The 20,100-nt window shown below is 45.6% G+C and overlaps 2 protein-coding genes across 5 annotated transcripts in view; one reads left to right on the top strand and one right to left on the bottom strand.

The window, feature by feature from the left end:
* The window catches only part of CLSTN1 (calsyntenin 1), a 59,203-nt gene extending 53,150 nt beyond the window's left edge, over positions 1-6,053 (top strand). For all 3 annotated transcript variants that reach the window (XM_081016062.1, XM_081016063.1, XM_081016061.1), the window contains 2 exons: positions 885-1,069; positions 2,867-6,053. In XM_081016062.1, coding sequence (XP_080872188.1) covers positions 885-1,069; positions 2,867-3,064 — 383 coding nt within the window. In that variant the 3' untranslated portion in view covers positions 3,065-6,053. The remainder of the gene's footprint in view (positions 1-884; positions 1,070-2,866) is intronic.
* Positions 6,054-6,686: 633 nt separating this feature from the next.
* PIK3CD (phosphatidylinositol-4,5-bisphosphate 3-kinase catalytic subunit delta) overlaps positions 6,687-20,100 on the bottom strand; it is a 37,871-nt gene continuing 24,457 nt past the window's right edge. For both annotated transcript variants that reach the window (XM_081016031.1, XM_081016032.1), the window contains exons 13-23: positions 19,423-19,544; positions 17,333-17,476; positions 16,557-16,656; positions 15,582-15,760; positions 14,023-14,135; positions 12,760-12,838; positions 11,817-11,984; positions 10,316-10,439; positions 9,551-9,696; positions 8,363-8,495; positions 6,687-7,919 (exon numbers count right to left, since the gene is read on the bottom strand). In XM_081016031.1, the coding sequence (XP_080872157.1) occupies positions 7,782-7,919; positions 8,363-8,495; positions 9,551-9,696; positions 10,316-10,439; positions 11,817-11,984; positions 12,760-12,838; positions 14,023-14,135; positions 15,582-15,760; positions 16,557-16,656; positions 17,333-17,476; positions 19,423-19,544 (1,446 nt within the window). In that variant the 3' untranslated portion in view covers positions 6,687-7,781. The remainder of the gene's footprint in view (positions 7,920-8,362; positions 8,496-9,550; positions 9,697-10,315; positions 10,440-11,816; positions 11,985-12,759; positions 12,839-14,022; positions 14,136-15,581; positions 15,761-16,556; positions 16,657-17,332; positions 17,477-19,422; positions 19,545-20,100) is intronic.

Genomic DNA, 20,100 nt, shown 5'->3' with positions numbered 1-20,100 from the left:
TGGGGGATATGAAATTCAAGTCTCCCTATGAGGCACAGATAGCCTGCTAGATTTCTTTAAAAGTAGCCTTCGTTTATTTTAAAAAAGAAAAAAGGAATTATAGCCTGTTTCTCCTTGAGCTCTCGGGGAAAGAGGGAGCTTTTCCTTTCCTTTTTTAAATGATTGCCAAGCCTGATGTTGGGATTTCACTGAAAGGTTACACTGTGTGGAGTTACTTATGGGCATTCCTTGGCCCCAACACACTTAACACAGCCTTCATCAGCCCCAGGGGTGGGGGAAGCTGATGGGAATTGTAGTCCAAAAGATCCAGAAGCATCACATTAGCTGAACTAAGCTTTCTCTGCCATCTGTGAACAAGAGCACAATTTGTTTGGCAGTTTCAGTAATGGAGAATCAGGAAGAGGCTGGCAGAATAATTCACAAACCAGTGAAGGGAGCCCGGGATGGGCATTCATAACCAGAGACTGTGGGTTCCAGACACCTTTTGACGTCTGCCCCTTAGCAGCCTTGTCATGAGGCTGGGCCTCAATGAGAACCATTAGCCTTGGAAGCTGGAGTGAAGCAGTTAGGAGCAGCTTATGCTTCAGAAATGTAGATGAGCTGACAGTACAGTTGCTTGGGAACTAGTATACCTTTTTGTAACTACATGTTATAAACATGCAAACTGAGCAAGCATTATTTTTAGGGGGTAGTTTCCCGTATCACGCATATAGTGTGATTCTCTAGTTCTTCCTTCTCCAAAAATACCTGAGTAGTCCTAGAAAAATTCCCCTGATCTCCCCACCACTCTGGGTAAGGAAGCACATGGCATGTGCTGCCTGCTTCTTCCTCTTCTGTGACCATCTAACTGTGCAATCTGCCTCTGTCTTCCAACCCTCTCCTAGTGGTCCCCAGCACTGCCACTGTTGTGATTGTGGTCTGCGTCAGCTTCCTTGTATTCATGATCATCCTGGGCGTGTTCCGGATCAGAGCTGCCCACCAGCGGACGATGAGGGACCAGGATTCTGGGAAGGAGAATGAGATGGACTGGGACGACTCAGCCTTGACCATTACTGTGAACCCCATGGAGGTAAGGCTTGTGCGGTGTTGTGGGTTTCTCTGTGTGGGTTCCCTCCCCTCCTCTTCTCCCTCCTTTCGCTCTTGCAGTTTATCCAAGAGGGCAGGGTACAGATTCCTCTGGGGCTTTGTTCTTCAGTAGGTGGTCCAAAATCTGCATCGTGCCTGCTGAGCTTCTACAGCCAGCCCTCCAAGGGGGCCCACCCTTATCTCACCATCATTGGCATTCCTCTGCCACCAGCGCTGCAGCATCTTCCTCTGGCTTTTCTTTAAAGGCCTTGTATGTGAGAGGCGGGCCTGATGCTAAAGTTTATGAAGCATTTCACCCTTCACTAATTGATTTGAAAAAGGGTGGTGGTTGGAGGGACATCATTTGGACCTCCAGACCTCTCTGGCTGATCCTCAGGACTCTTCCCAAGCCACACCTCTCACTGGCTCTCCCTGAGTGCCTTTATCCCTGAATGGAATGCAATCTAAAGGGAGCCAGCTCTTGGAAGCTGTACAGGCAAACACACCAGCAATTGACGTCTCTCAAACACAAGACATCCATTAAACTGCTGTATCCTGAGCCAACTGAATTTTCCAGAAGTGCCCCTCAGCTTGTTCTCTCCCTGAACATTCCTGGCTTCTAGCCAGCATGAAACATCTACTTGGGCTGGCCAGACTCTGGAACTCAACTGCTCTCTCCTTCCCCTGGACAAGAGATTGCCTGTTGCTGAACTCTGTAGGAGAGGTGCATCACCCTGCCTGTATTTGGAGCTGCCTTGGTCTTCGGCTTGAGTCATGGGCTTGTATTTTCTGCCTGTATGGGGAAGAGCAAGCCAGAGGAGACTGGTAGAAGAAAGGACTTGGGTAGAAAGCCTCAGAAGTGAAAAAACAGCATCACCACAATGGGTCATTGCTTGTGGGCTTCCCATTTGTGAGAACAGCATGGCCCTTCTTACCCTTTTATAAAGCATTTACCACTCTTTCAGTAAAAAATAAAATAAAAAAAAAATTATCAAAGTGGATTGCAACAAAAATGCGTGAAAGCAAAAGTTTAAAACAGGCATCAATTAACTATTGTGGAAATATGGATTCTTCATTGCCTGCCTAAGCCTTGCAGAATAGAAAAGTTTTCAGTAGGCATTTAAAAGTTGCAACAGAAGGTGCCTTGCATTATTATGTCATATTTGACTAAACATCTACTCCGAATATACCCCTTGAATCTAATTGAACTAAGTACAGTGGTACCTCTGGATACGAACGGGATCTGTTCCAGAGCCCCATTTGCATCCAGAAGCGAACGCAACCCACGTCTGTGTGCGCGCGGGTTGCGATTCACTGTGCATGCGTGTGACGTCATTTTGACCATCTGCACGTGTGCGAGCAGCAAAACCCGGAAGTAACGCATTTCGTTACTTCCGGGTTGCCGCAGAGCGCAACCCGAAAGCGCTCAACCTGAAGCACATTCAACCCGAGGTATGACTAGTTTTTTATTATTATTACTGTACTTATTTATCTCCTGCCTTTCCTCCCTGACTGGGACTAAAAGCAGCATTCACAAACTGAAACAACTCAGATAAAATTCAAAAAGCTAGAATCATATAAAAGGCAGTAAGTTGAAAAGTAATCATTCTCTAATAGAATTCAAATGGTATAAAAGGTAAATGTGTTAAAATACACATAGCAAACAAGCAGAGCGCTGTTCCTTAAAAAACAAGCCCTGCCCAGTGGCCTCTCTTAATTTCAGCGGGGGCTGCTCCAAGTAGAACTAGCATTGGCTGCAATGCCATTCATCCTTTTTGGGGTCTTTGTTTTCCTTGCACAGACATACGAGGACCAGCACAGCAGCGAGGAGGAGGAGGAAGAGGAGGAGGAGGAGAGTGAGGATGGGGAGGAGGAGGACGACATCACCAGCGCTGAGTCCGAGAGCAGTGACGAAGAGGAGGGGGAGCGGGAAGAGGACCAGCAGAACGTGAACAGGCAGCAGCAGCTAGAATGGGATGACTCCACGCTCACCTATTGATCCCAGCTGCCTCCGCTGTTGTATGTCTCTCTGTCTGTCTGTCTCTCTGTCTCTCTCCTTTGTTCTTCTGCCCTAGAAGACTCCGCGGCAAAACCACTCCATCGCTCCTGAGAATCCATGGCGTGAACAGAGTCGCTTAGGCCCCCAGAGCTGACCAACACCCCCCCCCCCAGACCCCCTGTCCTGGTGTCCTGTCTCTTCTTTCCTGGCTAATCTCGCCAATCAAAATCTCGCACCTCTAGAAATTTATTTAGTACCTATTTCTCCCTTGCCTCACAATGACTGGATTATTTTTATTTCTACTCTGCAAGGAACTACCTTGTGCTATCTGTCTGTCTCACTCACACACTCCTTGTGTCATCTCATTTAAGGGACGTGACCAGCCCTCTAGTCATTGCACACACTAGACCATGATTTTGAGGTTTTTTTAATCTTATTTTTGGTTCGGCACTAGGCTTCTGGCGTCGTTTCTCATGCTTTCTTGTTGGGGTGGTTGAGTGTAAAATAATAATAATAATAATGCCAGGATCCTTCTCTCACAAAAAGATTAACTTTTTTAAAACTTTTGGGTCGGATTTATTATTATTTTTATTATTATTTTGTGGCTTGTTACATCCCTGTGATTCTTCTTCTTCTTCTTTTTAAATGCATTTCTTTTCCTCCTCCTGAACTCTAGTGCATGTGTAAAGTGGCAGAATGAGGTTAACTATGTTAGAAGATTTAACAGACTTTTTAATATTTTGTAAATAATCTTGGAATTATGTAATTATGTCATTTGTGGTAGTGAAAACGGGGAAAGGGGGGAGGGGGGGACACAAGCCATGCTAGGGTTTTAAAATCAAAAATCATGCCGCATGATGTAATAATAAGGTTTTGGGTTTTCCTCCCCCCAAAAAATTCCTGCAGCAGCAGCATGGGGCAAATTTTATTAGCGTAGAGGAAAAGCTAACGATGATCCAATGGCATTGGATTAGACTGCCATCTTCTCTCTGGCACAACTCTACTGATGGGTTTCTCCCCTTTTTATTTTTTTATATTTTATTGTTGTGGGACGGGGGGTGGCAAAAAATGATTTGACCATGAAGGCATCTTCATGGACCCCCCCCCCCTTTTTTTCTGGGTCCAACTGTCCTGCCTCTTGCATTCTGGGTCCTGGTCTGTTTCAGTTTTAGGGACAGTAAGGTGGGCTGGCCAGATCACACAATTTCTTTTGCACAAAGGGAGACAGCCCAGTTGGACCACTTGGGCCTGGTGCTCTCTCTGGGTTGCACACTACTAGTCACGCAGGTGGCTCGGTTGATTGTAAAAGGACAGTGTCGCAGGAAGGGTGCTTCTGTCTTGGCTGCCTGTCTTAAGTCGTGAACTTGAATATACATTTTGGAGAGGAGGAGGTCAGGTCGACTTTCCTTGCTGGCATCATTCCTGTTTTTTTTTAAAAAAACAAACACTCCTGTCCATTCCCTGTAGCTCCTTTGGTACAATTAACGTGGGGATGTTGGGTCGCTTTTTATTAAGCTTCCGTTCTCTTCTTTCGGTCGTTGTTTACACTGAACATATGCGCTACCTTTCTGTCAAAACTAGGGCATAAGCTATTCCCAGTGGTGACCTTGTGAATACTCTTTAATTAAGCAGTTTAGTCCACAAGGTTTGGAGACGGGGCAGGGGGTTGTCAGTGGGAAGACCATGCCCAGTAAAATGTTTTGCCCGAATTTGGAAGGGAGCAGAGTGGTTTTCCGAAAAGCAAGTTATGACCCCGATGGCAGTGGTGAGTGCTGGGCTTTTCATTAGGCATGTGGTCCTCCCTCTCCTCTGGTTTTAACTTTTTAAAAATTACTATTCCTTGAGAGAGCCTCGAGTTTATTGCTTTTACAGTTGATTTATTCCCCTGAAGGGGTGTTCTGCTGAAGCTTTTCTTTGTTGTGTGGGTTGCCTGCTAAGGTGAGCCAAGTTCTGACCGGCTGCTTTGCATGAGGGGGAAAAAATCTGGCTGCATTGCAGTTTTAGGAGTTTGAGCATTGGATTCAGCAGGGCCGGGGGAGAATGTTGGCTGCTGGGATGTCTGTTTGTGGGGAGGCGGAGGGCTTGATCCAGGTGGTTGGAGACAGCAGTGAGGAAATAGAGTGAGACCTCCCCTCATTGGTAGAGTGTCTGCCTTGAATGCAGAAGGGCTGCAGCTTCAATCCCCTGTGGCATCTTCAGGTAGAGCTAGGGATGTCCCTCCTGAAAGTCCTGGGAAGGCACTGCCAGTCAGTACAGATATTACTGAGCTAGATGGCTGGCTTGGGATAAGGCAGCTTCCTGCAAGATGCTTCTGGACCTGGCATTTTTAATCTCTTACTACCTAGCAGCAGGGTTTGTTTTTGCGTAGGGATGGGGACCTTGCAGCACTCCCGATGTTGCTGGGCTCCTGCCCCACAGCCAGCATGACCAGTGGTCAGGAATGATGGGAGCTGTGTCTGCAGGGGCAGAGTCCCCATCCCTCAGTTAGAGGCAAGTCTCTCTGGAGTGCCTTTTACAATAGGGTGGACCTGACAATAGGGAAAGGCTAAGCCCTGAACAACTTGGCTCATTCCTGCTCCCTTTGGGGGTGTGGGGGGGTTATTTTAATTGCAAAATGTTAAGGGGCAAGGAAGTTGGTTTTGACCACTTGTTACAAGTGCTAGTTTGAAGTAAAACAAAACAAAATGGGAAAACTTTTAACCTATGTCCAAGTTGCCCTGTGCTTTAAATGTCACTGTGTAGAGAAGACTCTTTAATCCTCTTTTTCATGATACCATCACTGTAGCAGCTGTATTTTAGAGACTGTAAACCTGATCATGACTCTCTCTCTCTCTCTCTCTCTTTTAAATGCTAATGCTGAAAGGTTGTACACTTTTTCTGATGCAGTATGTAGCCATCATGGATCTAACATTTCAGATGTGTATATTGGTAAATAGGTCAAGTTTGGGGGGGTGGGGAGTCTGAGCTACAATAAATTTCTGGTTCTAAATTTTTCTTTTGTTATTGTCTAACTTTCTGCCTCTTTGTTAGGCCTCTGAGCTGATTTCTTTCTGCCTAGCAACTGAATGCATTTTTTTTTATCCTATACTGTTTAGGAAACAAAAGGTGTAAGCGTTTTTCTGACAGGGCTTCTTAAAAGAAATGGAGGCTATAAACATTGCACCTTGGTAAGATAGATTTGGAAGCAGGATCTGATGACGGTATCCTCTTCAGTTCTTTTGTGCTTGTACAGATAAGGGTCGTAGCTCAGTTGTAGAGCATCTGCCTTGCAAGCAGAAGGCATGGCCAGGTATGGTTAGGAGAGACACCTGCCTGAAACCCTGGAGAGCAGCTTCCAGACTGTGTGGACAATACTGAGCTAGATGGCCCCCTGCTCTGACTTATTATAAAGCAAGGTAGGTCTTTGAAAAGTTTTGGGCCCAGAAAAGGAAATTTAAGTATATCAAAAGACTTTAGTTTTACAAAAAGGCAGTTTGGAACCTGGGTGTTGAGGCATCCTTGCTCATTCTGCCTTTTGCAAATATCTGTAAGCTGGTCACATGTTGAACATTATTATTAGTGGCCCTTGCAGCGTACCAGCAAGACAGTCCCAACTGCTAATAAGAAATGACAAGGACACACCTTAACAAAAACAGCTATATTTCAGTCCCCAAACCAAGCACCTGAAATCACATGTAAACCTTTATAAATGCAAATCTTTGGCTTAAGCCCCACATAGGAACAAAAAACAGTTCAGAATCGGCTTGTACATAGTACCTCAAGGCTGTTTTCTTTACAGTTATTGGCTAAGTATAGGTGAAACAAAAAAAATTACTTAGCACAGTGACTATCCACTACTCTTAAGTGTAAGAGTTTTGATCTTTACTACAACCATGCAAGTAAAGCATTGCAGGAGACACTGCCACCTGTAGCATTTCTTTCTTTTTTTTATAGAGGTGAGGGTGCATGTGTTACACAAAAGAATCCAGAAAAGAAAGGCATCAAATCCTCCTCCTAGAGAGCCCAGCTCTTCTTCCGATTTTGGAGGTTTTCACACTACAAATATCTCTGTTCAACCAGTGAACAAGTAAAGTATATCTAGCACACGCTTTATCAGTATAAAATACACAACACGCAAAACCACACATACCCCTTTCAAAGCCATCCTTTTAAAATGCATGTGCTGGAAAGATGCTGCTAACTGCTTTGCCCAAAGGCCCAGTCCTCACTCTGCTGAGAGGCCAAAGCAATCTTGAAGTTACAGAATGCCTGTACAAGGACCTCCTGTAATCCATGAATGGAATCACAAACACACACATAAAAACAAAGATGTGCAGGAGAAGTAGCTTTCCAGCAAGAAGAGAGACTCAAGCGGTCACATAAATAGCCAAGAAGTGGGAAACCTTTTCTTGGAAGGTCCATTTCAAAGGATGGGTAGGTAATGGGTGCTGGGGGCTTCAGCCCCCCCAAAAAAATATTGAGGGGGGGTACCACTGCTCGGCCCCATCTCCCCGCCCTACAGCGAGGGTGAACATCACACGTTGCAGCCCAGTTGAGAGGTGCAGCAACTCTTCACTCCAAGGAAGCTGCCTTAGCAGCTCCCTCACAGGCCGAAGCCAGGCTCTGGTGGGAGCCTGTTGAGGGGAGGGGGCTGGTCACGCGTATGATGTGATGCCGCCCCCCCAATGTTGGACACAACTCGGTGCGCCTGGCAGGTAGATAAAAGAGGCTTAGAGAATTATTGCCTGTTGTCCTTGGACACATTGTGAGCCAGCCAGTTGACTTTGGTTTTCCAGCTCTCCCGCAGGGCTTCGTTAAACTTGAGTTGGAAGTGCTTCCTCGCCTCTTCATCCGTCTTCCCTAATGCCAATGAGTCCTAAGGAAGGAGGAAAAAGGAACTAAATTTATTGTTTTAGTTCAGTTTCTTACCCGCCCTTCACCATAAGGTCCCAGCAAACAAAAACACAGTATTAAAAACAATTTAAGACAGGGGTTCTCAAACTGGTCAAGTAGACCACAGCATTGTCCACGCTCCATATCCACATTGATTTTTAACTGTTTTTATTGCTGCTTTCATTTCTTACATATTATAGTTTGTTGTGTTCTATGGAATAAGTAAACGCAGTACAAAATGTAAGAAATGAAGCTACAAAAACATGATTGAATATTGTGCAGCACCTAACAATTGCTGTGGCAGGCAGAAATATTCAGTGGTGTGTGGGGGGCGGAATTTTGGGGACAATGGGGTCAGCCTGCTGTAAAGGTGGGTCCTCGCCTGACCTTAAGGTTCCCTTGAAACCTGCCTGATCTCTCTCTCACCTTGAGATACTGGATGTCTTTGGAGCAGCTTAGCTCTGGCAGCCCCGCTGCTTTCATCAGTGCAAACAGGTGTAGAAAGAGGAGGCCGTGGCATCGGAGGATCATGTAGGCTCTTTCGCAATACTCTCTGAATCTGAAAGGAAAAAGGTATGAAATGGAAATGGATGGAAGGGAGGACAATGCTTCCCTCCCAGATAAATAAATAAATAAATAAATCACAACTTAATTTCACTAGGATTTGCACTTGATACAATTGTATACAGCAACATATACATAGAGCAACTCATGGGCTTTGTGGACTGCTTAGTACAGCACATTGCCAGAACCCAACTCTACACACACCGTCTATAAAAACAAGCAAATGTATAATTAGATAATTTGTAATACCTCTTACACCACTGATTTATTAATTGGCTTCTAAGCCATAGTCTCAAGGTGTATTACATGCAAGATAATTAAAAGCAGTTTAACACACAAAAACAATGAATAAATTTAAAACAAGACTAAAACCCTAGCAAGTGGCCTTAACACGTGTTACAGACCATTCATCAAGCCGGGGGGTGGGGGGGAATGTCTTCAACTGTTTCCGAAAGTGCACATAGTGGGCTCCTGCCATATCTTGAAATGCTATTCCACAGAAGGGGCATCCACAATAAATGCCCTGCTCTGAGTTACTGCAGAGTGCACTTCAGAAGTCTTTGGAACTTGCAAAAGAAACCCTCCCGCAGACTGCAGCAATCTACTGGGTGTGTAAGGCACAAGGCAGCCTCTCGAGTAACCTGGTTCTGAGCTGTATACGGACTTACGTGTTAGCACCATATGTGGGTGTATTTTTGCCTTTTTAATATACAGGTGGTATACAATGTTAGGCCCATTAACTTCAGTGGGTCTGCTCTGAGTAGGACTCACATTCTGGGTGCAGCCCATAAATTTCCTCCTGTGTGCAGGTGTTAATACACAGAGAGATTTTATACACAGACCCCCACTGTGCATGCGCATATACCTTTTACACACAATATCCATTGTATATAGTCCATCTCTCTGGCTTTGTTTCTCAGTTACCAGCCGCTCCTAGCCCTGGACACAAAATAAAACCCTTGATTCCACCCTAAGCCCCAGACAAGTCGGGGAGGGGAGAGCCCAGCCAGAGCAAATCGGGGGCAACTTTCAACACAGCTCATCCTTTACCGTTCAAACTTCTCGCTGTTGCTGGTTTTGCCCTGCTGGATCACATGGACAAAGTCATAGGTCAAGATGAAAGGGACCCGCTCGCGATTGATTCCGAACTTGGTCTTGAAATTTCCCAGGAAGTGGCCAAAATCAATGTGAAACAGCTGGAAACAAATGGGGGGGGGGGGGAGAGCAGGTTAGGGCTTCTAATTGCAAGCCTGGCAGCATCGTCCCAACAGCCTTAAATTTCCCAACACAGAAGACAGACCCTACTTGCACCATTCTAAAAACGAATAAATTCTGCACTAAGAAATTACACAATAGGTAGTGCAAACCTTGAGCAAATCTGCCGTTTACAGCAACTGGTATTCAAAAGCATTACTGCTTCTGACAGTGGAGGCAGAGAATAGCCCTCATGGCTAGAGGCCATTAGCAGCCCCCTCCATGAATTTGTCCAATCCTCTTTTAACGCCACCCAAGTTGGTGACCATCACTACCTACTGCAGAAGCGAGTTCTAATGGGGGGGATTTTATCTAGCTGCTGTCTCCATGCCATGTGTAAATTTACAAGCTGCTAATGTGTAGCCTTTTTCTCTTAAAAAAAGTCCTTAAAGCTGCAACCTCTCCTTGTGGGAGAGTTTGAAAGCCACTACAGAAGTTCAAGGGGTTACTTTCCTTATCGGTATAAAACTACCTCACAGGGTTGTTGAGAGGATCCAAAAAGAGGTGGGAAGAAATTAACCAGCTGCATAGCCCCTTGAAGGCGTATCAGATTGCCGATACCTGGCCGTTCTCTCGGATCATGATGTTGTCACTGTGGCGGTCTCCAATGCCAAGCACGTAGGTGGCCACGCAGTATCCAGCACAGGAGAGCGTGAATTCCTCAATGGCTCGGTCCAGCGCGTCGCTACACAACAGACAGGGAACAAAAACCCACTGAAGATAAGCTGGAGCTCATCCTTGCAAGGCAATGTAACCTCACAGCCGGTGTGGTATAGTGGTTAAAGCGCTGGACTAGGACCTGGGAGACCAGGGTTCAAATCCCCACTCCGTCATGAAGTTTGCTGGATGCATACCAAATCTACCTCTCAGGGTTGTTGGTGGGTAAAATGGGGAGGTGGTGAAACCATGTATCCCGTCGCCTCGAGTTCCTTGGTGGGACATAAATCAAATGATTCAAAATAACAATGGAGTGAGCTAGGTCCGAGAACATGGCCAACTTCTCCATGGCTTCACATACACCATATGCATTTAAAGAGCATGACTTCCTCCAAAGAATCCCAGGAACTAGTTTGTTATGGGTACTGGGAATTATAGGGGTAAAAACTACAATTCCTAGGATTCTTTGGGGGGTGGAACCATGTGCTTTAAATGTATGGTGTGTATGCCCCATACATTTCTGTTACAACCACAAATAGGATGTAGGTGCTGGGGTGGTGGTGTTTGCCTTCTCCCATATATACCAGCCCCAGACACAGAGATCAGGTAAAACACCTTCTTAACCCAGCCCCAAACAGCAAACATAATGTGTCAATGCGGGAAGGGATGTTCTCAGTTGCAGCACTCATTACACAACAGCCTCCCCTTCACAGATCTGGCAGGGGCCAACCCTAATGGGTTTAAGCCATCTTTTAAAATACATTTTTATTTATCCAGGTATTTAGATGATCTGTTGCTGGGGCTGATAGTGTGATGCGCACAACTTCCCACACTCACGAGGTGCTGAGGGTGGTTATTTTTTTCCCTTGGAAAGTAGATAGGACTGGAGGAGGAAGTTGGGTAAGTGACTTTCTTTCCCACTTCCTCTTTCAGCTTTATGTACTTTTCAAAGCTCCCAATGAACTCTAGGCACCAGGTTAAAAATTCTGCATGTGTGCAGTAAGCCTATCAAAGGTTGGTGACCCTTCATCTATTTGGGAAGTCGTGTTTTTTTTAACCCTCACTGAACCATTTTGCAATTTGATTTACATTTGTGTGCTTGTATCCACAGCAGCACTAAGCTCCTCATTCCATTCATGCAAGCATATATGTCAGCACAACACAACCTCCCTCCTTCCTATGGAGAAGATCTGGGGGTGGAGGGGAGTGGAGGGCGGAGAGAGAAGTTCCCATGTGTGAACTCAAATCCTTGCACTAATGGAACAAAAGGCCTTAGATACAACCTACTGTTCTTACTTGCTCTAACAATAATTTAAAAATAACAGTAGTCATAGTAAGGAAATAGAATTGTAGAGTTAGGAGGGGGCCATGTATTCCAACCCCCTGCAATAATACAAAAACTTACCCTGGGTTCTTGGACTTCAGCCAGTTCAACAAGGCGTCCTTGTTGAAGGCGGCAGTGGCCGCCATATTGCTCTTGTTGAGCTGAATGTTGGCAATCGTGTCTGAGTCCATGACCACTTCTATCAGCCCTGTCTTGTCTCCCGTGGAAAGGCAGCCATAAGGAGTCATCCTTAAAGAAGGTAAGAGTGAGGGGAAGATGTCAGGACCCTTTTTTTTATAAATTCTGGGTGTTTTGCAGGGAAGCCACTGCCAGCGCAAGTGGGCAAGAGGCAGGTACATGGCCAAAAAGACCCAAAACCAGACCCAGGCATGGGTCCCAAGTTCTTAAAAGGCCTGGAAGGAAGGTGTGTCGCCCAAGCCATGGTCACTGTTGGGGGAAGAGAGCAGGGACTCAAGGCTGTCCTGATGCCAGAGAGGTATTTTGAAGACTGGAGCAACCCCTGAGACAAGGGCTTTTATATACCCTGGTATACCAGGACTGGCTGTTAGGCAGTCAGGTGACAGAATGCTTGGACAGTGTTGAGTTTCTGTGCCTTAAAAGTGCCATTTTATGCTGTGCTACCAGTCTGCTCTGAGTGCAGCAGACGCAGAGGTAGCGCACCATTAGCAGCCTGGTTTGAGACTTCCACTCCATTGCCCTATACACATAAACGCCCCCCACTACACCCAGGGTTAATTTGCAAATATCAAGAGAGACAGGAGTGAGAGACCCAAGCCAGCCTTGATGGCTTGGTCTTTTGTGGACCGGTAGCTAAATGGATCTCTCAGCCCTAATCAACCTCAGAGGGTTGTTGTGAAGGTAAAATTTGTGGGTGGGGGAAGAGAAGAGAAGAGAAGAGAAGAGAAGAGAAGAGAAGAGAAGAGAGAACTATGTATGCAGCCTTAAGGACCTTGGATGAAAGGGGGGGCATATAAACATCATAATTATTTATTTTGGAACTCACCTGAGATCTAGCCCTTCTTTCTTCCACAGGATATCCATCAGCTGGATCATCTGCAGGGTCAACATATCCTGACGGAGATCTGAAAAATTAAGAAACATTTCTCTTTTCTCTATTCATCCCATGATTTTCTCCCATTTCATCAGTGGTTATGATGATGGGAACATTTGCCTTGGTGTGTTCTTCATTTGGCCACAATGGGGCACTAACAACATGCAGATTTGTGCATTCCCATGTTTTAGGGTGCTCTGATGATTAAAACTGGGAAAGTTATTGCTGGTTGTAGCCAGCATTAGTCCTACTCAGAGTAGACTGTGCAACTGATTGGCACGGCTAACTTAGCAAAACGTAGCCTGATGAGACCTAGGGAGGAGTCTCCTAAGTTGTACATCTTGCCTCTGTCAACACGAACTCACTTAGCAGTAGGAAAACTGATGCCTGTTCATTGGGCTTCATAATACAGACCTGCCTTACAAGGTTGTTGTAAAAAGATTACCAGCATAATGCACAATGTTTGTGCTAAGAAACTAGCATGCCAACTTAAGATATGTACCTTCTTTAGGAAAGGGATTTTGCGTATGTTAGTCGGCATGTTGTTTACTTAATCTATACCCTACAATATCAACAGTGGAAATAAAACTCCAGGGTCACTTTTAAAAATCCACATTGAAAGCAAATAGCCAAATCATGAGGTAAATATATAATACCCTGCAAACTGTCACAAATGTGGATGTAGATAGATACGTGCATGCCCCAGAACAGCCTCTATGCAACCACACCTCTTAATTCCCTTGTCAAAACTCACTAGTTTTAACCAATAAAAAGCCAGAGGAGGCACTCATGCAGAGACACAGCAGGCAGCCTCTTTCCTAAAAAGGTGTTCCTAGGAGCCTTAAGTCCAGGAATGGGCAACCTGCAGCCTTCCAGATGTTGCTGGACAACAAACACCTTATTCCTACTTTATTGTAACAAAGCCAGAGTAAACGTAGTTGAAATAATCACATACTCTTCTAACTTCCCACATCCTCTGCTCTTTTCCAGTGTCTATTTTAAACTGTAAGCTGCTTGGGGCAAGGACCTGCCATATCGCTGTTTCTAAAACACTACACACAGACACCATCAAACAGAGAAGTGATAGCCAGCTGCATAGTTTAACTAAGTGCTCCTTAGTTAACACGACCACTGTTACTGGGAGAGGCATCTTCCTCGGACAAAGAGAAACCTATATCCCCAACCCAGCAAGAAGCTGTTGTGTGGCTTCCTTACCGTCTCCATTTTTGAAGATGATCCCCATGTTGCTGGTGCCGCCTATCTCTTCATTGTTAAACACGATCCACAGAGGCTTCATCTTCGAGTCCATGAAAGTGCAAAGCTCCACACTAGAAAAATTGCACACACACACACATATATATGAAAACCAACTGAAAACCTCCACCCACTTGCAGAAGCTTGGAGGTAAGAAGGGGTGAAAATAATAAAACTTTTAAATGATGCAAGATAGACTCTTTCCACATAGCCATGCTGTGTTGTCAAGCTGCTCTGCTGGATCCCTGGCAGAAGGAGGGAGATCTTCCCCCCAACACCTGCTGCCAGGTCTTTCAAAATCCGGGTTTCCTAAACTTGGGTCACCAGTTGCTTTTGGACTACAACACCCATCATCCATAGCTAGCAGGACCAGTGATCAGGGATGATGGGAACTGAAGTCCAAAAGCAGCTGGGGACCGAAGTTTGGGAAGCCCTGCTTTAAAAGGAGAGGCTAGGGATCAAACCCAGACCCTTCTACATGCAAGGCATGTGCTCTACTAGTGACCTACAGTCCTTTCCCTTGAGGCGTAAGAACAAAAGGAAGCTGTTTTATACAGGGTCAAACCATTAGGTCCATCTAGTTCAGTACTGCCTGCAAAGACTGGCAGCGACTCTCCAGGGTTTCAGGCAGGGAATCTTTCCCAGCCCTACCTGGAAACACCAATGGGTCATTTTGCTTGCAAAGAAGATGCTCTAGCACTAAGCTCAGAGCCCTCCTGGGTCCACACCATCCTAGGCCCAGATTATGCAAAATGCTACAGCCAAGCAGTTGGTGGGGGCAGATGACTGCCAGCACTTAACTCTGGTGCTTAAAAGCTTGCACTGGCTGCACGACTGCTACTGGCTCAAATTTGAGGTTCTTGTACTAATTTATAAGGCCCTTCACAACTTGGGTCCAAGGGGCTGCTTATACCCCTTGTATCCCTGCCTGATTACTGAGCCCTTCTGGGAAATCCCTGTCAGTGGTCCCCCGCAAGGCTCAAGATGCATGGCTCATATCCGTGTCTTTGGTTTTGGGGAAACACTTCTGAGGAGCAACCTCCCAGCAGAGATCACACAGACCCCTCTCTCTGTTGAACTTCTGACTCCTGATAAAGAACCGTATTGTTCCAACAGGCCTTGTGAGTTCCCTGATTTGATGTTTTAAAACAGCATCTTGGGCTGTTTAAAAACATGTTTTTCATCTTTGTCAGGTCCTGGGCAGCACAAACTGCTGAAATCGGTAATATGAAATCGGCCCACTCTGAGCGACCGCAAGCTCTGGTGCGATCCAAAGTACCCCCTTGTGTCAGCAACGGGAAATCCTTTTCAGCCCAGGGGCCAAGTGGGGCGGAGCCACATGTGGTAAATTTACTCTATCCTCGCTCCAGGCAAGCGAGAGGCATTATCAGCATTCAGCAACACATTCTAGCTGGGAGGATGCAAGGCAGAGCTGCTGAGGGGTGTGGCCTGAGAAGGGGTGTGGCCTAGGGAGAATTCCGAGGGGGCCCCTTGCCTGAGCACCGCCAGCCCTGCCTTACCTGACTTTTGCCAGGATGACACTGGGGTTCAAGGGGGACTGAAGGTTGGAGAGAGCTTCCAGGTAGGTCTCTTGCCGCAAACAGGTGTGCATGAACTCCTTCGTTTGAGGCTTGGGGTTCTTTAGGGCACTTAATTTGACGATGCCATTCAAGGCCTTCATCTTGTTGAGGGCTTCGCTCTGCATCGGGAGGCAGAATGAAAAATTACATAATCTAAAACACAACCAGAGCCAAGTCAACTCATTTTGTTCTATTCAAAATATTTAAGGCGTCCAAATAAGATCCCACTGACAGTCCATTTGGCCTCTGTACGTGAAATAAACGTGCTATTTAATCCCCCGGGGCTGTATTCAGACCTTTAGAGACTCTAAGCACCTAGAAGATTTTGGTGCCTCCATATATAATTCAAAATATAAACAACAAGTAAAATAGAATTTTATTTTTCAAAATGAAACAAAACCTACAGTAAGAAAGAAAATTATATTTGATTCCCCCCCCCTACTTCTTCTAATCACCATGGAAAATTTCTGTGGTGCCCCTTTTCCCTTGATGCCCTAAGCCATGGGTAGGCAAACTAAGGCCTTCTCAATTTGGCCAGCAGACAGTCAAGGAATCAGAGTGTTTTTACATGAGTAGAATGTGTCCGTTTATTTAAAATGCATCTGTGGGTTTTTTGTGGGGCCTGCCTGGTGTTTTTACATGAGTAGAATGTGTGCTTTTATTTAAAATACATCTCTGGGTTATTTGTGAGGCATAGGAATTCGTTCTTTTTTTTCTTTTTCAAAATATAGTCCAGGCCCCCACAAGGTCTGACGGACAGTGGACTGGCCCCCTGCTGAAAAAGTTTGCTGACTCCTGTGCCTAAGCACATGCTTATTTTGCTTAATGGTTAATCCAGCCCTCGGGCCTCACCATGCATCAACCTGCTGGTTTGAAAAAGTGCAAGCATCCCCTTTGGACAAGCCAGCTGCTTACCTGCCTCATCAGAGATTTCATGTGGTGGGTGCTCCCTCGGCAGTAAGCTTCCAGGATCAGGCCAAACCTTAAGGCCACAGATGGGACATGCATTTCAGATCTAAGCGGGGATGGTGAGAGGAGGAAATTGACATTTTAGGATGATGGTGATCTTTTTTTTTAAAAAAAAAATCCTTCACCCAAAATGAGTTTCAGGGCAAAGTGTACAACAACAAAATACAATAAAAGCAAAATATCAGAAGATAATTAAAAAAAACCTAAGAAAACGAACACAAAGCAAGCCACAGACAAAGGTAATCCCTTATTAACTTGTTGCCAAAAATGATAATAATGTTGGTGCCAGTGATTATGGGGATGGATACATTCTAAAGTCGGGTGGGAGCCACCACAGAAGAAGTCCCTGCCCATTTGTTCAAGCATATAAACATACCTCAGCAAGTGAGGGCCCACAGAGAAAGGCCTCTGCTGAAAATGCTAGTTAAAAGGCCATCAAATTAATTACTTGATTAATTATAATTTATTGATGGTTTTATCCACCAGAAAGTCCCAAAGTGGGTTACAGCCACATTAAAAACACAATATTAAAATCAGTTGACACAGCTTGGGTCTTTAGCAACAGCAACAACAAAAAGCAGGTGGGGAGGAGATTTTCACTGGGACCACAGCTGGCTGGGGAGGGGGTGAGGAATAAGGAAATAATTAATCTCTGTATTCCTTCCCTGCCGCAGCCCATGTCATGCGGTTAGCTTTTAACTGTACACAAAGTACTTCCTTACCTGAGGTGCCAGAACAGGAAGTGCCCTATTTTGCGATTGGATAAGGCCCTGTCCAACAGGAATGTGGTCAATTTGCAGTCTAAATAAGATTCGTACTTCAGCACTTGAACCAGCTGGAGGAGGTACTGGAACAATTCGGCATCTCTGCAGAAGGAGAGGCGGCAGCAGAGGAGTCATTTCCACACCACAAGCGCAGAGGCATCAGTTGACACGCAGCACAGGGCTATTGTAAACCAGCAAACCCACCTCTTCCTCCCCATTGTTCTTATTCCCTTCATCTATTTATTTTTATTTCCCTGTGGGGATTTTTTGGGGGGTAGGTGAGGGAGACAAGACTGCTGGGGCAGAAGGCACGAAGCCCGACAGCAGGAGGAGCCAGAGCCAGTGACAGGAAAGGGTATGGCTGGCTGGTGTGCCTCAGACAGAAGCGTTCCATGCTGCAACATTCAGTTACAGTTCTCACAGGTTTCAACTTTTATTCCAGCAGCTTTGTGGGCACGGCAGAGAGTTATGCAGACAGTTCCATAACCACTCATGACTCCACCCTGGGGTAGGCGTGGGTTAGCTTTCTGCCCTCTTGTTTGCTTGGCCCAACCCCTTTGCTGGTTCCCACTGGGACTGGTAGGGCAGAAAAATGAGGCAAAGCAAGAATGAGGGCCAGCAGGAACCCACTCATTCTAGTTTTATCCCCATGCACCTCTCTGCTGAGTTCTACAAGGGCAACACGGAGATTGAGGAGGAACAGGGAGATGAACTGGATGTAAGCAAGAAGGCAAGAAGGTGGGGGGCTGGCTGATGATATTGAGATTGATGGGGCAGCATCCCATTTGCCTTAACAGACCAGCCTCTGACGTTCTCTCTCTCTCTCTCTCTCTCTCTCTCTCACACACACACACACACACACACACACACACAAACCCGGACACCAGGCAACAAGTTATTGCAAAACAAAGATGCAGAAGATAACAAATTGGTTTTACTAATATTACTCCTCATGCTTTTATCCTATCCTTCCACCAAGGAGTTCAAGGGGGTGCACAACGTTTCCTTGCCTGCCACCCCCAATTTTTTGTGGGTGTGGTTCAGAGACTTTCACTGTACTGTTTTTGATACCTGCTAAAAGCTTCCTTGTTTAGGCAAGCCTACCTAGCCCTGTTAAGTTCATTATGTGCTTTTGTTATAAATACCGTGGGAAGGGTGGAATTGCTGAATATTGATTACATACTGCATAAATGGAAACAATAAAATGGTTTTTTTCAGGGGGAAATAAAAAAATTCAATTGATTTTATCAATATTTTGGTCATTTTATTGCATCCACTGTTTTTTAAAGTCTGTTGGTCTTTCTGCTATTTTTTTAAAATGAGCATTTTGTACCATTTTATGCAAAATAGGGTCTGTGGCTGCTGCTTGTGTTGCTCACCTGCCCCCACTTGCCAAACATCTATTGGCGGCTACGCAAACTGCAGCATGACGACACCTTAAGTTTTTATGTATATAAGAAGAAAGCCAGTACTAATGGGCCTAACTTAGTCATCCCGGTAAATTTTCAACAGGTCTACTCCATTAGGCAAACTCTCCCTTCAACCGTCATCTAGGGGAAGCCATTCCAGAAATGGGAGAGGTGGAAAGCAGAACTCACTCCATTGGCTCTGCTGTGGCAGGCCAGCCACTTAAAGCATCCTCTGTCATCTCAGGGCAGCCATTTACCACCAAGCTGTCTCAGTGGGAGAGATAGGAAACAGAAGGCTCATTTCATCTGCTTTGCTGGAGGCCTAGCTCCATCAGGCACCTCCCGTGCCCCCTGAACTGTGCCAACTGCTTAGAAACTGGTGCCTGAGTTTTGATTTTGATTTCTCATCCCTCTCTCTTTTGCCTTTTTCCAGATTGTAAGTCTGAGGGTAGTGACTGTCTTGTTTTGATTGTACATAAGCCACTGTAGGAGCATTTTTGGCTGAGGAGCAGGGTACAAATGCTGTCAATAAATAAATAAATATAAGTGGGTATTGGCTACATTCCACCTTTCGTGTTATCAAATGGCATATAAACGTAGCCAAATGAGTAACATCAGGCAAACTTTCGTTTTACTCACGTCAACTTTTTCAGCGAGTTGACTGTGAAGGAACCCACGTAGCGATCGGGGAAGTTGAAATCCAACAGCTCTAAGGCATTGAGAACGGGCAGCTCCGGCCAAGACTGTAACAAGTGGATCATCTGCAAAGTGGACATATTTTTTTTAAAGACAGACTGAAAACAATACAGTGGTACCTCAGGTTACAGATGCCGCTAACCCAGAAATAGTGCTTCAGGTTAAGAACTTTGCTTCAGGATGAGAACAGAAATCGTGCTCTGGCGGCGCGGCAGCAGCAGGAGGCCCCATCAGCTAAAGTGGTGCTTCAGGTTAAGAACAGTTTCAGGTTAAGAACGGACCTCCGGAATGAATTAAGTACTTAACCCGAGGTACCACTGTAAAATACTTGTGGTGGGAGGGAAAGAAGAAAGACTGACAAACTGGAACACGTCCAGAGGTTGTTGGAGGGTCCAGAACCTCTTTCTGCCCAAGGGCCGCATTCTGTTTTGGGCAACCTCCCAGGGGCCACATGCCAGCAGTGGGTGGAGCCAGGCAGAAGTTTGATTGCCACACCAGCTCACAAACCCCTCTTTCCTCTCTCTAGAAAAGCAAGAGGCATTGCTAGACACATTCCAGTCAGGCACAAAAAAAGTCCTGTGAGGACCAAGTCCTACGAACAACGGTTGAAAGAAATGAGAA

This window comes from Podarcis pityusensis (genome assembly GCF_964106645.2).
Source record: "Podarcis pityusensis genome assembly, chromosome: 8".
NCBI lineage: Eukaryota > Metazoa > Chordata > Lepidosauria > Squamata > Lacertidae > Podarcis > Podarcis pityusensis.
The sequence above is the reverse complement of the archived record's forward strand: the minus strand, read 5'-3'. Positions and strand labels throughout refer to the sequence as shown.